The sequence below is a fragment of the Rhamphochromis sp. 'chilingali' genome (genome assembly GCF_963969265.1).
Source record: "Rhamphochromis sp. 'chilingali' genome assembly, chromosome: 6".
Taxonomy (NCBI): domain Eukaryota; kingdom Metazoa; phylum Chordata; class Actinopteri; order Cichliformes; family Cichlidae; genus Rhamphochromis; species Rhamphochromis sp. 'chilingali'.
In genome coordinates this window covers 4,407,482-4,429,805 of record NC_137933.1, presented here as the reverse complement: position 1 = coordinate 4,429,805, position 22,324 = coordinate 4,407,482, and the positions used below count along the sequence as shown (strand labels likewise).

The following is a 22,324-nucleotide window of genomic DNA, read 5'->3' as shown; positions in this document are numbered from 1 at the left end:
TAAATACAGACCAAGTGATAAAAAGGGCAAATTTATTTAAAGCACTTACATAGAAAAATATGATCGATTTGAGTCAACAATAATAAATAGAGCGCCTGACTATCCCCAGGCCCTGTCGGTACAACAGTACAATCAATATCCAGTTTCACAATACAGCAAAGGCACTAGCATTTACCACAATCAACAACACGGCAATAGAGGTGGTGTGGGTGGGAGTGGACAGGGAGCAGGGCTCTTCACGGCACCGTCTGGACTCGTCAAACGGCCGTCACATACACCGTCACTCGTGACCCACCTCCCATGTTTGCCGTATTTGCAGTGGAAATTACACGAGATCTGCTTGAAGTCTTTTCCGCTTGCCTTTCCCTCCCCTCTAAATGCAGGTAGAGATGAAAATTTGTAGAGAATGCTCAAAAACAAAACTACAGCGCGATGCTGCTACAAGCGATAACGCTGCACCTTGGTACTTGTTTTGCTCTCCTGCGCTACAGGGAAGGATGCAAACATCGTGATCAGCCTGCAGGCAGCTCCAACATAACGTTAAACACGGATGCTTCTGAGCATAACTGACCAAAGCGTTCAAATAACCAAAAACTAAACTAAACTGAAGCAGTAGGACTTATCCATCATGTCCAATGCTACATGTCATAACAACATGACAAATGTATTTCATCATACTTTACTGATTGGAAATGTTGGACAGAGCATCATTAAAAACAAACAGAAAATGAATAAAGTCCAACTGAAATAAATATCTTTCTGCAGCACACGGATCAGTTGTGGAAAGTTCAGGAGAAGCATTCTGGTTTGACGGCTGCATTCCAGTTTGCTGCTGTTGGATGTTTACAACTTGAACATGTAGCTGTCAACAGATTTACCGATTCGGACGCTCGCTGTATTCTTGTGATTTTAAAGAAAACCCATTTGTAACCAAGTTATTCAGTTTGATACACGTCAGATATTTTTGACTAGACTGGTTGTGCTCTTAGCTTGGTATCAAGATCTGAACTGGGTGCAGGGTTAGCGTCCCCACTGTAAAGACTAACAAACCACCGGCACAAGATGTCAGCACTGATTTCCACGTGATGACATCCTCAACCACACTTTAAGACTGAATGGACATCATCTTTTGAGAAAATCAGATTTCTTATAATCTTCCTTTTAAAATATTCAGTCACACTGTATTTAATTCTTGATGCTGCACTTTCACGGCTCTGTTACTTTTCTAAATGCATCTGAGCAAAGTGCAAATAAATGTGCATTGGTGGGAAAAAAACTAACCATCTTGACTTTATGAAGCCTCAACTGTCATGGTCTCCGTGCCTGCCGGCCGGCTCCGCATTGCTGCATGTGTTTGTTTTGTTTTCTCTCTCTCTCTGCCTGGGCGGAGCTCACTGTGGGCTCCCGCCCTTGGCCCACACACCTGACAACAATCAGCTGTCATCACCTGAAGCACTATTTGAGGCTGGAGCACAGATCTTCTCGTCGCTGGATGATTGTACTACAGACGTTAGTGATTCTCCCAGCTTATCTGCTTAGTATTTCGTGATTTGTGAGTGACTCCCTTTCCTCTACCACAGACTTTCCTTCCTGGACCTGTGACCTCCCTACCGTGTGAGCGTGTGTGAGTTTGGGCGAGAAGACGAGAGCGAGTGTGAGAGAGCTTCCCCGTGATTCCCTGGAGTTGGATGTTTTCCCTTCACTGTATATATCGTGCACCGGTGTTGTAAATAAACTGTTTTTGGAGACGTCAAACCGCTCTGCTCTTGAGTCCCTACTACCAGTTGTGACATCAACGTACTGAAGCTCTTTTGTGCCAGTAACAGATAAAACAAAACAAAAAAAGCCTTTTGTGTCAGACTTTGACCTGTAACTTTGTTTGGTGGATGTAAACAGCCTTACAAACAAATGTAACACCAAATATTGCTGGACAGGAAGTTTACTGTAATTGCGCTTGATATCCAGTGACCTCATGCTCCGATTTCACTACATCATTAATTCGTCTCCAGTCTCACAGGCCTGCAGGCTCGTCGGGTAAGGAGGAATAACTGGTTGGAGAATGCTTGGTGGTGGGTGACTGCTGTCCCTCAGTGACGTTAATCACAAAGAGTGCTGCACTGAAAACTACCCTGTCATTTCTTTGGTTGCTAGAAGATTGCCATGGTCACCTGTAGTTCATATGGAAGACTAGTCTGCAAACACTCACTAACTAATCGTGAAACTATCAGGTTTCTGGTTGACCTGAAACAGAGAACGTCAGGTGTCAGAGTACAAGTTGTGCATTTCATTGAAAAAATACAACTTTTACTTTGAAGTTTCTCAGGTTTGTGTCGCACTCCTGATAGTTTTACTATCACTCAGTGGTTAGTTAGGGAGCGTTTGCAACTTGGCATTTCACAACAACAACAAAAAAAAACTACGGGGGACCGCATTAACTAAAGCAATCACAAGGTTGTCAGTGCAGGATGTAGTTCTCCAACTGCACCACCCCTCACCAACGTTATTCCTGTGAGGTTTCCAGGTTTATTGACGGGTCTGAGTGACCGAGCCCGTCGCTGATATCATGTAACAGGCTATGACACAAAGTTGGGAACACTACACTACTTTTTTACTCTTTTCTTTTCTCTGTCAGTAAAAATTCAAGCACATCCTGTGTTCTGAGTTAGCCGGTCAGCTGTTTCATTTTAAATAGCTTCAAATCTCATGTAAAATTAGCTTGGAAAAATATTCAATTTGGCAAAGAGAAGAGGACACAGAAGCTTCTTTTTCCTGTTATAATTCAACGTCACCTCCTGATTAGAAGACTCGATCTGCATCAAAATAATCTGACAACAAACTGCAGAAATCCTTCAGATTCTAGTCTGCAGGTAAAGTTGGAATAACAAAAAACTGAACTTTGGCTGCAGAAACATTTCAGCTGGACTTTACAAAAACAGCAGCACAGTGGGTAAAACAGTACAGTAGATGGCACGTACAATCCAGTGATTCAGACACATTATAAATGTAATGGCACAAAAAAATAAGCTCCTGCCCGTCACCGTGCTCCTATTTCAAAGCCAATAGCTTCATCTCATCACTGACAATTATGTGTCGGTGTTGGTCGTGTGAGTTGGTCCCAATTGGTAATGACACATCTCATCAATAATTTTCTGTTTCCAAGGGAGGAATCATGGGAGAAAAATGTAGATTTTTCCAACATGAAAAGAACGTGTTGTGCAACTCTTTACATGCAAGACAGAAGCAAGCGTGACACTGAAGACGAGCTGTAAGCGTGTTGAAGACGTGCCCAGTGATGCAGCTGGATCGCTTGTTCCGTCTCTCTCTCTCTGTCTCACACACACACACACACACACACACACACACACACACACACACACACACACACACACACACACACACACACACACAGCACATCCCTGAAGCCCACAGAAGAAACTTAAATCGTTTGACCAGGACACTATGGATTTCTTTATAAGAGGTCAGAAAATATAGAAAGAAAAAAAACTGATTCTTGTGTAAAGCCATAATCAAAACATTGTAAATGCAAATGCTCACTATCATTGGTTCAGATTTGCACTGAAGAAAAAAAAAGAAAAGAAAATATTAAATATCTTAGTAAATATCAGGAAAGTGATAAGGCTTAAATCTTTCTCCAGTTCGACGTGCCTCCCAAATATGATTCCTAATGTCGGAAGTTTTTCCCCCAGGTGCCAAATATCCAAATATCCGTGGAGATCGACTGGTTCACTGTGTGTCTGCTTGAAAAAAGCCCTGATTGTCAGAACAAATTGTAAGAATATGGTTGTTGTTTCCTCGCCTTAAAGCTAGTCCCATCAGTTTCCACTCTCATCTATTGTCCCCTTCGGCCGTGTCAGAGTCCCGCGTTACAAATCCGCAGCTGTGCTGTCCTGTTTTGGTTTTCGTCTCTGCGTCCAGTCCTCAGTCACTCCGAGTTGCAGTCGACTGGAGAATTAATGCACAGGAGCCCGGGGATGCTCAAAAGGGCTGTAAAGCTTATATCCACACTCGATACACTCCAAGCCCCTCCAGCGTCAGTACACGTCGGAGCTCGCAGGGCTGACAGAGCTGCTCTTAACAAGTCTACTTTCTAGATGTTTCTCTGGGCAGTGAGGTACTTGAGAGCTGCAGAGCCATACTTCCTGGACAGATCCTGGTGGAACTCATCCTTCAGGGTGTTCAGACAGTTGCGGTAGCTGGAGCTGGAGCGAAATTTAGAGATGTCGAAGCTGGGAGCGTGGGGCATGTGGATCATGAAAGCATTCGGCAGGACCATCAAGTCATACTCCTGAAAAGAAGAAAGAGATGATAAATGGAGAACAAATGCATTTTCAAATGGCTTTCAGCCTCCACTCACAGTTTGGGTAAGTTTATCAAAACACGATGGGACGGGTTAAATACTCCCTTTAAGAATATTAATTTTATGCTACAGTCACGCGGGGGAAAAGCCAAAAATGATGACCAAAATTATCGTGAGTGTGTACACTGAACTTGCAATCTTTGGTTGCCCAGGTCTGCAACAGGAAGGTGATAAAATGGCAATAACCTGGAGTTCATCTGTTATCAGCTTGAAATTTAATGGGGACAGGCTGGCAATTACATGCAATCTCTTTGTGACAATATGGCAATTAACTGTGATCCATTGGTAAAAAATTGCAAATCTTTCCCATTACACAGAAATTCATATTAAATCTCAAACACACATTGCTCCACAATATGGTGAATGGATGTGGACAATGCTTCATTTTAGATTTAGGCTCCATACTGCATCATGGTTAGATGGCTGCTGGAACACAGTCATTTCCCAGCTTCTGGGATGCATAAACTGTACGTTATCTCCCACGAGGAGCATGGTTTTGGTTCTGCTGGAAGTCTTTTTCCTGTTAAAATATGGCGTTATTTTTGTGCCACTATTCTGAGCGCACGTAAAAAAAAATTGCAGGTGCAAGTGTTGCATTTTTTGAGGAGAGATTTATTTTGAGCGAAGAAAAGCTAAATTTGAGTGAACAAAATTCATTGCTGCGTGCGCACACACACACACACACACACACACACACACACACACACACACACACACACACACACACACACACACACACACACACACACAATAGCAGCCCCTCTCGCTCAGTTTTGCATTTGCGCTCTCTCCCAATGTGTTGCTCGCGCTCTCAACATTTCTGCCCGTGCGCGCTCAGCTCTTTCTGTACACCGTTATATTTGTGCCACAAACCAGCCAATCACAGACTTGGATGCAAAAAAATTTGATTGGCTGTTCTGGTTTCCAATCAGCTCGAAATGGTGAAATGCAATATCCCAGAATGCATTTCGTCCCAAACTCAAAAAGGCAGTGGCGGAGGAACACAGAGTGGCGGAGTTTGAAATATTACTCTTTCTGGGTCACAAAATAAACTTTAAGATATTTTCATGCGAGAATGGTGCTGTGTAAACTTCAAATATTTGCTCGATTCATCAAGACATCACACATTTCCATAAGTGCTCTAACGTTTTCGGAGATGCCTGTTACAAAAATAACGCCATATTAAAAGAGACTTCCTCCTTCCCACTAAGGATCCTGCTCATAGGGGATCACTGGAGTACTCTCTGTAATTTGATTTTGATTTGATTTGATTTTGATTTTTATTGATTAGCATTCAAATATCTACGTGAAAACAGAACAAAGATCTACCACAAAGCAAGAAAGCATGAGACAAGGCTAATCAAAAGGTATTGGCTGAAGTAATATAGTAGGACTGTTGCCTTATTTTAAAAAAAGCACATGAATGTTGCTATGAAGTTGCTCAATCATTACATTACACTAAAGGCATACAATAATTTATATGACACTGAGTAAAACAAGCATCTGAGATCCTACAGCCCAGCCAGACTCCCACATACTGACTGTGAGCTCATGTGACACACAGATTACAACTGCAATTAAATTTAATTACATTATACATTATGCATATGAGGCACAGACCAAAGACCATCAGCAAGAAGCTTGATGAGAAGGCGATTAATCAGAAATGGAAGAAATATAAAACGACCATTACTCTCCCCTATGTCTGGACCTCCACATGAGCTCTTGCATCATGGGGTGAAGATGATCATGAGAAAGATGTTGGACCACAGACAACAAGAACACCACACTGGACTGATATCTAGCAGCGCTTGCAAGGTCCTCCTGTTTAAGGAGGCACGTGACTTAGTTTTAAAAATCCAAATGATTCAGAAAAGGCTTGGGAGAGAGCTGTGTGGTCATATGAAACCAAAATCAAGCTCTTTAGCATCAACTCGATGTGCCACGTTTGGAGAAAGAGAAAGTCAAGCATAGAAACATTATACTTTTCTGCTAAGGACGGGACAACTTCACGGACATCTGAGTTGACAAGCGATCAGCGAGAAACACGAAAGGATTTACTTAAATCAGTTTATAACTGATTACTATCCCCCCACCCCACCCAGTCGTTCTTCCCCTGCCATCTTTGACTAGATTATTGTGTACATGAGCACGTTTACCTGTGCATCCAGCTCCATGATATGGGACACCTTGTTCCAGCCAAAGCCCACAAAGCGCTGGTCGTACTCAGGACATTCTCTTCTCACCACAACGTACGGCTCAAAGTCTGGCTCCCACTCCACCTTATAGGGCGTGGTGGCCGTTCGCCATTTGGCATAGTTGGTAGGTGCGTGACCCTTTGGCCACACATGATACCTGTGACAGGCAGGAAGAAGGAGACATTGCCAGTTAAATAATCCTCCAATCATCATCGACTGATCAGAAAAGTTCATTTTGGTTTGTAATTAGAAACCTGAAGGTGTAGAGAGTCCCCATGTCCAGCATGGAGAGCAGCTCGGCTTTGGATTTGGGGAAGGACAGACGGTAACGAAGGGTCTCGAAAGCTGGAACCACCAGAGCCTTCTTTGTGTGAGCCATGTCCATCTGCACCACAGACTTTCTGCAGCAGCAAACAGGAAGTGAGAGGCAGCTAAAGCAGCACGTATCTACCAACAGGGATGACTAAACCCTCGAAAACACGATTGCAGTCTGAAAGTTCAAAGTAAGTAAAACTTCCAGAAATGCCATGAATAATATATAATGAATGATTTTTGGTTCTTGGTTAGGAAAACTACTCCAAAAGGATTTTATGCAGGACTCATGACTCACCTCTAATGCTGGGCTCAGACTACACAGCACTTTGTGATCAGTGCGTCTCCTATTAGGCGGATATAATCGAGTCAAAAACACTCGCAATGAATTGGCAAATAGACAGAAATCCTAGACCGAATCATGGCAGGAATATCCTGGTGAAAAGGAGGGAAACGTCATCTCTTCTTTGTCCAATAATAATTTTAAGGAGTGTTAAAATATGTCTACTCTTGTTTTCAGTTCATCTTGTGTAGCAGGAGAGCGTCCTCACTGAGGAGCAAACACCGTTTCCACTCGCAGCAATAAGGAAAATGAGTCAGTGCAGAACCAACGGATGTCACAGCGCAGCATTACAACCTCTAAGCACAGCGGAAAGTCAAGGTGTAGGCATCAGAGTTCATTACTCTATTTTATTTTAGTCAGTGGTAAGGTAAGGGTATCAGAAGTACAGTTATAACACCACATCTGTATGTAACACTCTTCAAAAAAACAAAAAAAAAAAAAACAAGCCATGAAAAGGTTTTTTTACAACAGGACAGTTGGACTTACCTCAGGTAATCATAGAGACCGTACATTGGCAGGAAGTCCACGTCAGTCAGGAACACGTAGGGTGTGTTGGCATTCTTCAGGGCCACGTTCCTCACCAGGTTGACCGGGTAGAACTGGCCCTCCTTGTAGACAATGTGGTAACCCACGTTCTTGCGGTTCTTGAGGACCTCGGAGGCCTGGGCATAACGCAGGAACTGCTGAGCCTCAGCGTCAGACATGTAGAGAGCTAGGCTGATGGGGCCTTCCCAGTGCTTACAGATGGCTTCCAGCATCTGCAGCCTGTAGCAGGCACACACGGTCATTTCACACATTTTAAAGCACACAGATCCAAGCCAGGAGATGATTACAGTACACGGGTTCAGTACCTGTCCATGGAGAGCTGGGCCACCAGAGTGATGTCAGTGTTGTCCTCAGTGGGCGTGTAGTCATACTGCAGGAAATACAGGTGAACTCGGTGCACTGTCAGTCGCTCTCGACGGAAGTCGTAACACTGATCGTCCTCGTCCAGCTCCTCCAGAGCCTTTTGTAGCTGAGCAAAAGTACACACAGTTACAACATCCATCCATCCATTCGCTTCCGCTTATCCTTTTCAGGGTCGCGGGGGGCACTGGAGCCTATCCCAGCTGTCATGGGGCGAAAGGCAGGGTACACCCTGGACAGGTCGCCAGTCTGTCGCAGGGCCACAGTTACAACAATTAAATGTCATTTTCAATTTCCTTTATCTTCTAACCCAACGGTCCCCAACCCCCGAGGCACCAGCCGGTACCGGTCCGTGAGTCGTCTGTCATTAGAATAGAATAGAATAGAATAGAATAGAATAGAATAGAATTCCACTTTATTGTCATTGCACATGTCATAGGTACAGGGCAACGAAATGCAGTTTGCATCCATCCAGAAGTGCTTTAGCCATGATATAGATATATCTTCCTTCCTGTAGATGTCCTGTATGGCAGGAAGTGGTGCTCCGGCGATGCGCTGGGCAGTTTTCACGACCCTCTGCAACGCCTTCGGGTCCGAGGCAGAGCAGTTCCCGTACCAGACTGTTATACAGTTGGTCAGGATGCTCTCGATGGTGCAGTGATAGAAGTTCACCAGGATGTCTGAGGACAGGTGGTTCTTCCTCAGAGTCCTCAAGAAGAAGAGGCGCTGGTGAGCGTTCTTGACCAGCTTGGAGCAGTTGGTCGTCCAGATCAGATCCTCGGAGATGTGAACTCCCAGGAACTTGAAGCTGCTCACACGCTCCACAGCCGTCCCCTTAATGTAGGTGGGCGGATGTGGGTCAGCATTCCTCCTGTAGTCCACGATGAGCTCCTTGGTCTTCTCAGTGTTAAGCAGCAGGTTGTTTGTGTCACACCACTCACCCAGACGATCCACCTCCTCCCTGTAGGTCACCGTGGTGTCATCTGCAAACTTAATGATGGTGTTAGAACCACCGGCAGGTCTGCAGTCGTGGGTGAAGAGGGAGTAGAGGAAAGGGCTCATCACACAGCCTTGTGGTACACCGGTGTTCATTGTGATTGTAGATGAGCAGCGGTTATCCAGCCGGACATGTTGGGGGCGGTTGGTCAGGAAGTCCAGTAACCATTTGCACATGAGGGAACTGATTCCCAGGTCTGTCAGTTGTGAGTTGTGAGGGGTGGATTGTATTGAATGTTGAACTGAAGTCTATAAACAGCATTCTGGTGTAGGTGTTGTTGTTGTCCAGGTGTGAGAGGACAGAGTGCAGTGCGATGGAGACTGCATCCTCTGTGCTCCTGTTTCTGGCGGTATGCGAATTGGTGGGGGTCCAGGGTGGGGGGCAGACAGGATTTGAAGTGTGCTAGGACCAGCTGCTCTAAGCACTTTGTGATGATGGGGGTGAGTGCTACTGGGCGGTAGTCATTGAGGCTAGATGGGTTGGAGTTTTTGGGTATTGGGACGATGGAGGTGGATTTGAAGCAGGCCGGTACCACAGCGTGGGCCAAAGACAGGTTGAATGTGTCTGTGAGCACTCCTGCAAGCTCCCCAGAACACGCTCTGAGAACACGCCCGGGGATGCCATCAGGACCTGCAGCCTTGTGGACATTGATCCTGTTCAGCACCGCTCCTACATCGGTGGAGGAGAGAGTCAGAGGTTGGTGGTCTGGCGTCATGTCTGCTTTGGTTGTGGTTGTTGGATTCCCTCGCTCAAAACGAGCATAAAGGTTGTTGAGCTCGTTGAGGAAAGAGACGTCAGAGGATGCGGGGGAGGGTTTGGTGGTCCTGTAGTCTGTGATGGTCTGGAGTCCTTGCCACATGCGTCGGGGGTTGGAGTTGGAGAAGTGTTCTTCTACCTTCTTTTTGTAATGGTGTTTGGCTTTTTTGATGCCCTTCTTTAGCTTAGCCCTGGCTGTACTGCAGGCGTGTGCATCTCCTGACCTAAAGGCGGTGTTGCGGGCCTTCAGGAGGAGACGAACATCCTGGTTCAGCCAAGGCTTCTGGTTGGGGTACATGGTGATCCGTTTCTGGGTGGTGACACTGTCTGTGGTTTTGGAGATTAGGTGGAGCTCATGCACCAAGCGTTGTTAATATAAATACACAAACCTCCACCTCTGGTCTTGCAGGAGTCATCTGCTAGCCTGTCGGCTCGGTGTGTGTGTTAAGGCTCGGGTGTGAAATTCATGGTTTTCAGGGTTTTTATCGTTATTTTTTTAATGTTTTTTATCGTTAACTCGGTTTTCCTGGATCTTTTCCTGAGTGTTATGAATAAATCTTCTTTTTTGGTACTGGTTTTATTTTGTTGTATTTATACGCAACACCTTAAAGGCTGGTCTGTGAAAATATTGTCGGACATAAACCAGTGGCACAAAAAATATTTTCTGTCTCTGTCTGTCCTAGCTCTCTCTTTCTTCCCCAAACACCCTCCTTTATCAAAAAAACAAAACAAAAGATAAAAACATATTGCAAACAAGATTTGTCCTGCAGACTAATCTCATGGGAATCGACTGGAAAACGATACATGCACATGTGTTTAGCTGACAGGTAACATCATAAATATTTAACAAATAAACTTCACTACTACTACTACTAGATACTTTAGGCAACAGTGGAAACCAGGCCGCTGCCCCCGTACAATATTACTCAGCAAAGGCCACAAAGTGAAGTAGAGACAGATCAGCTGACCTCAGCTCAGCACAGCCCTGAACTGGACGAGCAGATAAGAAAACAGGTGGATGTTATTGTTTCCTGCCTGACACAGTCTGAGTGATGTTTGAAATATTTTCCCCCAATGTTAAATGATTACTCTCAGATGTTTGCTACTGTCACAAATATCGCCCGTGTGTGTGTGTGTGTGTGTGTGCGCCAACCTTGACGCTCTCTGGACTGGCCTGCGTTGGGCAGCCGAACAGTTCCCGTCTCAGCAGGTTTCCATCATACTCCAAGAAGGTCAGGTAGAGGTTCCTGAAGAACTCCACGTGTTTGTTTTTGACGCGGAGCTTCTTAGGAGAGTTCCAGTGGATCACCTGAAACCATAACAAATGGTAAATGGACTGTATTTGTATAGCGCTTTTCTAGTCCTTAAAGCGCTTTGGGGTAAGCGCTTTACACAACCAGTCATCCACCCATTCACACACTGGTGATGGCAGCTACATTGCAGCCACAGCCACCCTGGGGCGCACTGACAGAGGCGAGGCTGCCGGACACTGGCGCCGCCGGACCCTCTGACCACCACCAGTAGGCAACGGGTGAAGTGTCTTGCCCAAGGACACAACGACCAAGACTGTCTGAGCCAGGGCTCGAACCGGCAACCTTCCGATTACAAGGCGAACTCCCAACTCTTGAGCCACGATTGCAAGTTTCTGCTACTCAGCCTGACGGCAGCCTGTGGCAGTAAACGACAAACCTGATGGTGCGAGCTGGCGTACCTTGAGGTCAGACACCTCGGTGTAACACTGCTCGGAGCGCGTGTGATCAGACAGCTGAACGTTCCAGAAGCAGGGAAGCTGGTGCACCAGGACTGGGTTCTGCTTTATGAAGGCGTTGAATATGTCCTGCACACAGACAACACACCGCTTTATCAAGAGCCTCGATCCTTTTAACACTAGGATTACTTTGTAGACATGCATAGATCAGAGCTGCTGATGTTTGTGATGATGTAAACAGAATCAAATTTGTGAAAGCATGACTCATCGTGGCCTCAGGGTCTAATTCTGCAGCCCTGCTCTCCAAGACAACAAAAAAATAGTCTTTAAAAAATTCAATAAAGCTCAACAAACACAAGACTGTAAAACACCAACAGCTCGTCAGTGCCAGGATGATGCCACTGATGAGCTGTATACGTGGGCGCCGAGGCGACGGAGTCACAATCAAAGGAGTCCTCACCCAGAATCAGTTACAGTGAAGGCCACAGACTGATGACGGTGTGTAATGAGTTGACAATCCTGTTTGGAGGTATCCCTAACCTGATCAGCGAGTGATGTACTGAGCATGCTCATAAGTTCCCTCTCTGCCGTCAGCCTCCACATCTGCTCCCAACCGATTCGCCGCAGTCTCTCCAAGTACAGAAGAATGACGCCTGAAACCACGAAGCAGGACACTGGCTAACAATGTGACATTAACTTAAAACGTTCACTTTGGGCTAAACGTTCACTCTTCAAACACTGAGGTTCTTTGTGCTGTTAGGAATGAGACGACATCAGGTTCTGTGCTGTTTGGAGCAAACCTGCCAGCCTCAGAGATTCGATCAAAAACCCGTTTACCTGTGTTGAAGCCTCTTCCCAGCGCAGGCCACGGTTTGTGGTTTTTCCATAAGTTGCCCAAGTACCAGTCACTTTGATTCTCCACCAGACCAATCACCTGCTTATCTGTGAATGAAACAAGTTTTTCCCCTCAACAGTTCACAAACATAATAAACTTAAATGAGCGTCAGTGTTCACAGTAACCAACTGCTTTCATCATTCATTCAGCTAGTTTAAAAAAAAATTCTAATTTCTTATTTGATAACTGATATCGAGGCGTCACATACTAAACAGCAGTCACTCTGCTGGCAGCGTCTGCCCGCTAATGAATCTAAAACCCACAGATACATCCGTACGTCTGTGGTCTGCTTGAGGAGATTTTCAGTAACAGTAACTTATTGATGGTTTTCGATACGTGTGATGGTACACAGCAGTCCTAAAAATAAAAACAGCATTGATTTGAAATTTTCATAAACCCACAATTTATTCACAGTAGCACACAGAAAACAAAACTTTACATTGAGATATTTTATTATTTCATGAAAAAAAATAGCTCATTTTGAAATTGATGGCAACAAAAGAACATTTTGTAACTAATTAGGCTAATTGGCAACAGGTCTTTAACTTGGCATAAAAAAGAGAAGCAGAGAGGTTCACAAATCTGTAAAAACTCTGTCTTCAAATTCTTTGTGGAACAATTTCAGAATAATGTTCCTCGATGGAAAATTGTGTCTAGAGTACATAATATCATCAAGCGATTGTGTGAATCTAAACATTCAGACACATTAACACTCCAATGGATAGATCAGAGAGCAACTTGGGCTAAGACGGGGATCGAACACCAACCTTCCAATTAGCAGATAACCTGCTCAACCTCCTGAGCTACAGCCACACCACATAGTCAACACATCCTCTGGACTAAAGAGGAAATCGGTCAGCTGGCTTGTTATCAGCACTCAGTTCAAAAGCCCAGATCTTCGATTGTAGGGCGGTGCATTAGTGTCTGTGGAACTGGCAGCTGTTGTTACAAAGAGACCGAATGCTACAGTGCGGTAAACATGTCCTGCTGCCATAAAAGTCAAAATGGCAAAACATTGCCTCATTTTAAATGTGGTATAGCGTGCCATGTAAATAAAATATGGCTTTATGACATTTGCAAATTGTTGGGTCTTTATTTATATTTTACGCACCATTCCAAGTTTTGGAATTTCACAAATTTCTCATTTATAGTTTGACATTTCTGTGTGTCAGCACCGGCTGACTTTTTGGAGACTTTTTTTTTTTTGTCAATGTCAGGTTTGAGGATCTCACCAGTAAACTTCCTAAAAATGCCCCAGAGTTCAGCGATGTCCGTAGCGAAGGTGATGTCTGTGTCCAGGACGATGACCTTCGACAGGTCGGAGGGCAAAGCTTTGGTTAGCGTCAGCTTCATCAAGCCGTAAATACCTGAGTAGTGTTTGTTGGGTATCCACGACACTTCGGACTGAAACAAGAAAAAAATGCAACAGTAACTCTTAAAGCTGTTACAGCTCTGAGCTGTTCATTATGTATGAGCGCAGTTCCAGTATGTGGGCTAAGACAAAGCCATATAAGGACATTCTGGCAAAGCCTCAATTTGTTGGGTTTTTTCCCTGTATCTGCTAAGAGACTCTTTTAATTAATTCTCCTGATTCTGAGTAATTGTATCTGCATAAGTGAATCATCTGCAAACGTAATCGGCTTAGAGTCTTGGCTGTTTTTCCCTGTTTTAGTGTGAGGAAGCTGAAGAGAGAGGCTGCGGGTCGAGGCTTCTGACAGCACAAAGGACTCATTGTTTAGCACTAAGACTGTGAGGGAGAGGAGAATGTGATGATGTGACGGGGGTGATGCAGGTTGGAAACACAAACAAATTCAGGCTTGTTCCCTCCCCGCCACTCCAACAGAACAGTTATGATTTTAAAATAAATCGTTTGGCTTCTTTGTGCTCATGCGTCACTTGACTTTTCGAACTTAACAAGCAGTCGTTTCTGTCGAGTCAAAGCTCCTGTGGTGATTGTTGTCTTTAAACTTCGAGGAGGTGGATGAGCGGCTCAGAATCACCGAGCAGAAGTCTTAATTCAGTGACACTTAATTGGATGTTTTGACTGTTTTGTCCCATTCCCAGTCTAGATGGTCCCACACTGCTTGGACACCGATCCATGACTGACGGAGTTCCACGTTCCACATTCCATGGACGTCTTTACTGTCATCTGATATTTGGGGTTTTCTCTGTATTATTCTGGGGTTATCTTAAAATGTAACATGCCTTTGGGCAACTGTTGCTGTGGGGCAGTGGATCAGGCAGTTTATGTATCAATCCTGCAATTCATCCCAGGACTGAAGAGGGCAGCATACACCAATACAATTACATATACTCTTGTTCTACTCTATATCTGAAGGAGGCGGACGTCAACAAGCACTGGAAACACCACACATGCCAACGCAAAAAAGTATACGTGAAAGATCAAACATGTGAAAAACGCATGTTACCATTTCGAGACAGCAAATGTTTGCTAACATTATATAACTATATGAATGTGTTATATCAGGGCACCACTTTAAATACAATGATAACTCAACAATAACCTTACCTAGATCAAATGAGTGCATTTAACTTTATTTATACTTGGTTTCCTCACATACATCAACTTATCTGGCCTAAATATGGAACACTTGTACACTGCTGTCTGCAAGCACTTGTGAGACTCGTAATCTCTAATATCATGCAGCAAAATTTCTGCCACAACTTCACCTACTTCCAAGGTGCATGGAGAGGATGAGAAACTAACAAAGCATGAACTCCAGCAACACTTAAAAGTAAAGAGGAACAATTTTCTTAACTGACCAACGTGTGTCGGCTTGTGGCTTTCATCAGGGTCATAGAAACAGATAACACAATTTGTGCTTAAATAAAGGAAACAGAAAAAAATTCAAATTAACCAATCACATCTTCATAGGTAAGCCAGCTGACAGCAGTTAATTGGTTAAGTCACAGGCCAAGTAAATACTGGACTAGACCATTAACATAAAGGGGTGGGGGGCATAATCCCCACCTATCTTATCATGATATATCTGAGAAATACATAAAAAGAAAGAATGTTGAAATTATACAGAAAAATATTTATCCTTAGATTCATGAGAATGTTTGATGTGATTTCCAGTGTTTGTGTGACCGTGGCCAGTGAATTAACAGGTCAAGAATAATACAAGGAGAGCAATGACTCTGTCAGTATTCATGTTCAGGCTTGAGGCTCCGGTGTTATTAAAACCAGTGTTCCTGTAGCTGTGTGGTGTATGTGGCACAGGAAATCAACAAAAACTAAGATCTCTGACTACAGAGATGACATTTTCTGAATCTGTGCATCATAACACGTATAAAACTTTGAATGTATAAAGTTTATCTTTAAATTGAATAAACCTAAGAGCTGCATGTTCAAAATAAACAACGTAGCATAACTTTAGTTATTACTTAACGTTTTTGGGCCGTAAGTCTGCATAACTTTTTAAAGTAAAGTCAAATTTTACAGTGTGTTGCATTGTGCCTTACCAGAAGGCTGGAAACCCCTCAGCACCAACATGAGTACAATCGAAGCTAAATGGGAGCTTGACCCTTTATCTCATCCTAAAGTAAGATCAGAGAGCTTTAACGATGTTCTGATCTCTGCTAAAGTGACAAATGATCTGACAAGCACATAGACACTAGCTGTGACCTCCTCTGTCAGACTCTTAGAGATGCATACTGTACCGTGCAGCTCTTATTCTGTCTCCCACTCTTTGATGCTCTGCAACTATTCTGGTAAAGATTTGGAAATATATTCAACGGTACCCTCACAACTTGCTGTTGCTTTGAACTGTGCAGGTTTTCTTTTGATGTGATAAATTTAGGGTCTGACTTTGACTCACCTTGTCTAACAGACAACAGGAAACAGGGCTGTGTTAATGTATTTGGATGAGGTTTGTGTACTTTCAAGGCGTGCTCTTACCTTGAGCTCATCTGCATCGTAGAAGCTGACTTGCACAGATGGAACCATCCAGGACTGGAACAGAGAACTCAGGATTCGATTTGCTACTGTGTCAGTGATAAAATGAAAGTGAAGAGGATTTCTCCTGAAAAATAAAAAAAAGGCATCAAGGTCAAGGAGGTCCTTCCAGTAGGAGGAAAAAAATGTCAACACGTTCCACGGCAATGCAATACTGTAATCAGATTACATTTTTCAGTATGACAGTGATGTAACGTGCTACGGTGATATGGGCATCTCTTTTATTTGTAGTGCACAAAAGCACATCAGTACAACAGTAAAGGGCAAACTGCATCTGGGACAGAAACAACTGCGTTTTACTGCTAACACAAAGGTAACCTGCTAACACAAAGCTAACCTGCTAAAACAATGCTAACAAGTTAACACAAAGCTAACGTGCTAACACAAAGCTAACACGGTAACACAAAGCTAATGCGCTAACACAAAGCTAACCTGTTAAAATAAAGCTAACATGCTAACACAAAGCTAACACGCTAATGTAAAGCTAGTGCGCTAACACAAAGGGAAGAGCTCAGAATAACATTAGAGCTAAGTGTATGCCAACCCCAAACCACACCTGTACATGTGTCTGTAGCAGAACCTCTTTGGCTATCACTTTGAAGTTTCTTTGGACTGGTGTTAAACTTTGCTTTTTGTTGTGGGTTTATTCTATTATGTAACGCCAGCAAAATGATCAAATGCGTGTCCTTGTTAGGATAGGATTTTGTGTCTGTGTGGGACTGTAGCCTGAGGTTTATATAGTATAATGAGTACTTAAGCAGGATACTGCATAAATTTAAAAAGAAGTAAGTAATCTGTAGTACATTTCTTCTCTTGAATAATAACCCCACACAGGGTCGCTGATAAAGCTGAATACTAGTAGTTATTCATGTTAGCTAAGGTTAGCCCTCTAAAAGCATCACCATCATTAGCCTTCTAAATTAGCAGCCCTCTGCCCATGGAGCTGCTATCTTCATCAACAAGCTCTACAGTTTGCCTGCTTTGAACAAAAGCTTGAAGCAAGAGTGCCTTTATGGGTCTTTATCTCGTTTTTGATTATCCAATTTCCCCACAAACATTTCTTTTTGTCCCTTATCACTTTTATTTAATATCCTTTTCTTTTTATTTGCCTTTAGCATGTTTGAAGAAGGCTTCACAAATACTTTAGCTTCTTCTTTCTCCTGTACAATCTCGTGTTAACTCTAAAGTCATGTATATCTGAGAATATCTAGGTAAAAGTGGGTTTGTATGTAAATCTATTACAAAAAGAAGAATTTTGTGACCCCCTTTGGAATGACCAGGATTTTTGTATGAATTACTCAAACAAATCTTCTTCCAAGTCACAACATAGACAAACATAGTGTGACTAATAAATAAAATAAATAAACCTATTATGTATTGACTAATGACAAATCATTCACATTGCTGGTTCTTTAATGATTGCACATTGTGCTCTTGGTATGCTCTTCACAGACTGTCCATTTCTAAAGAGAGCAGAAAAAGTCATGCATTTTGACCATTTGTAAACACTTTGTCTTTTTGAACACAATTCTCTAAAAATGTGTTTGTAGCATTTTGTAGATTCCTATATCTTAGTAACACTTTTTCCAACTTCCTGTAAACATTGTAGTCACTGAGAATGGTAAAGAGTAGATTTGAAATGAAATTAGTTTGTCAGATTTACTTTAGTGTTTCTTAAAGGCTGGGGTAAGTTATGATTACATTACAGCTAAGTGACATTAGTTAGCATGATGAGATTATGTCAGTTTGAAAGTGGATTGCGTCCTCCTTGCAACTATGAAAAAATGGTGGCTGCAGGTTGTTGCATTGCATTTTTCTGTATTTGGTGACCTGCAAGTAGTTGCAGTGACCAGCTAGTACAGGTGTGAAACCTTCAACATCAAATGAGCCATTTTAGACCCTTCTACCAAACAATTGGGGGGGGGGGGCAGCACACAGATGTGCTGGCGGACAGATGACAGATATAAGGGAATAAATCAGTGTTTTTATTACTAGCCCGTAGCCAGATACGGCTCTTCAGCCAAAGGTTGCTGACCTCTGACCTAGCGGGAAGCAACCTGTCTGAGCAATTGGAGACAGAACATTCAGTTTCTAGCTTGTTTAGCTGATGTGACCAAAGCAAATGAAGGCTAAATGTTTGGTTGACAGAAATAATATTTTGATCAGCTGAGATAATTTAAGTATTGTACATCCCTTTTTGCTCATTTTTTAGCATCTGATTGCATCCATTTAATTAAACCAATGTAATATACTTTTAGATCCTTTCAGTAATAACCTTAAAATGTCTGTTAAAATGTGACTCTTATGTGATCTAAACCATAACATTTTCACTTCGTCTGTTTCCTGTTTAAGCTGAATGAATCTAACTGGGAAATGGGACCACCTCAGCAGAGACTTTAGCCTGCAGCAACTACCAACCAATCAAACTGCTTGATTTAATTTCTACAGTGTAAAGGTCCATTGGCTCATTTTGTTTCAGTCTCTTCATTTTTTAAATAACTCTTTTTAGGGTGACCTTCAAAGAATACATTTTTGTTTACAGAAAACCTAAACTAGAGAACTGACACAAATTTAGACTCACCTGTGAAAGAGGACCGACTTGACCAGTGTGACCACATCTCTGCTGGCGTTATGACCGGCACAAACGCACGCTACATGGATCAGCTAAAGGAAAAAAGAAGAAGAAGAAGCTCTGAGTTTTGGCAAAAGTCAGCCTGTAGCATGAATACTTCCCATTATGGGTGCTAACAGCTTCCATCACAAGCTCACAGCAGACTAGATGTGACTGCAGTTATAGATCTGCCCTATGTGCTAATTCACACACAGTGTCATCAGTCTTCTCCTAAAGTACTGAAGCTATATTGCTCTGCTGGTGCGTGTCACTCGCCCCCGTCTCTGATGTAAACTTTCATACTGAGATTCTCAAACATATATGATTTCACAACACTCGCTTTTCAGCAGAAGAGACTTTGAAAAGTTGGAGCTCAAAGGCAGCAAATCACATCAAAGAACAAAGTGTTCCCCTGGATTTCAGACCCTGCTAACCCACCTCTGCCTCACCCATTAATTAGTTTGAATGGACCACTGTGATTCGCTGAGCTTCTTGTTCAGGAAATTCTCTCCTGTTTGTGATTAGCCATCAGTGCAGCTGTTAGTGTGACACACTAACGTGTGATCCCATCAGAAGTAGTACTTGTTAAAAAAAAATGAGAGATTTGTCACCGAAGTGAATTATGTGTAATGAGGTAGTTGCACCCCCCGGCCTCCAGGTGGCGCATTGCTCAGTGAGACAGAATAGCGAGGTCATAGGTCCTCCTCTCCAATTGACTATGTGCACGTTAGCATATGCTACTTCCGGTGCGGAAACTCCTGTGGGGAGCTTTGTTTCCGGTGTCCTATTCACGCCTTGTTTACCGTCCAAAATAAGTTAAGCAAATGAATGAATCAAGCGGCGATTTACATTTCTATAGATGTCTTGGGCATTTACCCAATATATCTGTAAATGATGTTCATCGACTTGTCGATATTTTTCCCCTGCGCCTCAGAGCAAAAGAGAAAAGGGATTCAAATGTTATATTTCTCAGCTGTCCCTCGTTTATCGCGGGTGTTATGTTCTAAAAATAACCAGCGATAGGTGAAATCAAATAGCCAATTTTTTTTTTTGACGGTGCAAAACGTTTCGTGGACATCGTGGACATACAGTACTGCACTTCAGAGTCACACTGCTAACGATCGATGCAGCGATTCTGTACTGTACAGGAGAGACGTGACGGAGGAGATCGTCTGCAGCGATCAGGACGCAGGACACAATGTGACGTAAAAAAAAAGCATGCAAACTTGCACTAAAAAATCCGCGAAACAGCAAGGTGAAAGGTGAACCGCGTTATAGCGAGGGACCACAGTAATTTTGAAGGTAAGTCACAACATACCCTTCGTAAATACTAATGTATAGAAACCGTTACCAGCAATCATTCATTTTTTGTGTGGCTTTTTTCATGGTTTGTTAACATGCTGTGTAGGTGTGTACTTGACTAGCTGATATCGACATAACGGGGGAAACATCTGGTTTGACTATTCTTCACCTGTAGTTTGAATGCTGAACATTTGCCTGTTTAAATCACAAGACCAGTCACTATACAGAGATACTTCTGAATGTGGACGATGTGTCTTCTGCTGCAGTAATGCAGTTCTGCTTGTGTTGAGTGATGTAAACAACTGATCGATCTAAACGCTTTAAACGTCATAATTGATCATTAGATTTTTTATGACACAACAGTGGTGAGTGTTCCCACCTTCTGCTCTTTGTAACTTAACGCGATCTTTCCGTTTTCGAGTTTTGGACATGATTTTGGAGCATATCTTCGCAGTAGCGATTGACCGCAAAGTAAAGCTACCGGAAATGCACAACCCTACATCCAGTCTCAAACCAGGAAGTTAGCATTTTCTTGTGCACATAGTCAATATGGCAGAAGCGAGGCAAAGAGAAACTTCACCAGTCGCCTCTGTCTCATCATTTCCCTGTTTTGCAGGTTTGTAACCGGTAAAACTATATTAAAACAGTTGTAAAATATTAATAAGAAACACAGCTAAATGTGGGGGTATAAATCAGTGGGTAAACCCTATTATTTGTTACTTTTTATGAAGTAGAAGGACTGGAAAAATGCCAAAGCCTAGCCAGCCGCGGGTGCCATTTTGGTTTCCTTTTTCCCCTTATTTCAGGTCGTTTTAGCTGAATAAGCTCCCTGTTGTGTCCTGATATTGTGAATATGAATGTTAATCTGCTGTTGGCAGTGAAGAACGACTGTTTACTGGTTCTGAAAAGTGATTTTGAGAATGTTAAAGCTAAAGCTAAGCCTGCCAGCATACACATGACTCTTTCATGTATTTGTGAGCTACTAAGCTGAATTGGTTTAAGACCAAGCACTGGTATGTTGGTTAAAACAATCAGAATACATAGGTATTTGGGACAAAAGTTAGAGGTAAAAATGTATTTGAACATGCATTTCATATTGTTTTGAATTGTCATTCAGAGAGAATAGCTGAGTAGATGATTTAATGGTCGCTACACATGAAGTATTTTTGTTTTCCATGTAAAGATTGTGGTATTGCAGCTTGAACATACAGACGGTTGTATTCTTATTTCTGTTGCATATGGAGAATGTTGGTGATGCAAATTGAAAATACATGTGATCGTATAAATAAATATGGCAGAAGCGAGGCAAAGAGAAACTTCACCAGTCGTCTCTGTCTCATCATTTCCCTGTTTTGCAGGAACATTTAATCTGTTTTACCGGCCCAAACTCTGGGTCGGTTACATTAGCAGAGTTTATCCTGACCTCACACTTCTGGACGGTGGGTGAGCGGGGACACCCCGTGTGGTTGTTCTTCTCCTCGGCCGTGTTGTCGCCATCCTCGGGCCCCGTGTCTGCAGACGCACCCCACTGCTGGTTGCCATAGTTACCATCCGCTGCCTGGCCAGCCATACCCTGCGATTGGCTGAGCTGCAGGCGGATCTGTCGGTTCTCCTCCTCCACCTCCCGAACCCGCGACTCGAGGACGGCCCGCTCTAGGACCTGGGCAGCTGGAGTATCCGCCAGGCAAGGAGTCAGGAGAAGGGAACGACCATCTAAGGAAGGAAAGTGAGGCACTGTCAGGCTGTCTGCAGGAAGCAAACAACATGTAACCTGTGCATTGCTTTTGCTCTGCAGTTAATAAAAAGAACTCTTCTTTTTTTACTACAGCCTTAACAATTTAAAAACATTTGGCGCATGTCTTTTGGTTTGAAATCTCTGATAACTGTTTCATGTTCCAGCAGCAATTTTGGCCCATTTGAGGCTATTCTTAGCCTTTAT

At 43.1% G+C, this 22,324-nt stretch overlaps 1 protein-coding gene across 1 annotated transcript in view; it reads right to left on the bottom strand.

Moving 5' to 3' along the window:
* Positions 1-3,314: 3,314 nt before the first annotated feature.
* Positions 3,315-22,324, bottom strand: part of large2 (LARGE xylosyl- and glucuronyltransferase 2) — a 123,730-nt gene continuing 104,720 nt past the window's right edge. Inside the window, exons 4-16 of the mRNA XM_080884682.1 lie at positions 21,809-22,098; positions 19,054-19,136; positions 16,416-16,539; positions 13,726-13,897; positions 12,436-12,540; positions 12,139-12,251; positions 11,602-11,727; positions 11,044-11,199; positions 8,083-8,246; positions 7,718-7,996; positions 6,831-6,977; positions 6,538-6,733; positions 3,315-4,306 (exon numbers count right to left, since the gene is read on the bottom strand). Of these exons, the coding sequence (XP_080740808.1) occupies positions 4,109-4,306; positions 6,538-6,733; positions 6,831-6,977; positions 7,718-7,996; positions 8,083-8,246; positions 11,044-11,199; positions 11,602-11,727; positions 12,139-12,251; positions 12,436-12,540; positions 13,726-13,897; positions 16,416-16,539; positions 19,054-19,136; positions 21,809-22,098 (2,153 nt within the window). The 3' untranslated portion in view covers positions 3,315-4,108. The remainder of the gene's footprint in view (positions 4,307-6,537; positions 6,734-6,830; positions 6,978-7,717; positions 7,997-8,082; positions 8,247-11,043; positions 11,200-11,601; positions 11,728-12,138; positions 12,252-12,435; positions 12,541-13,725; positions 13,898-16,415; positions 16,540-19,053; positions 19,137-21,808; positions 22,099-22,324) is intronic.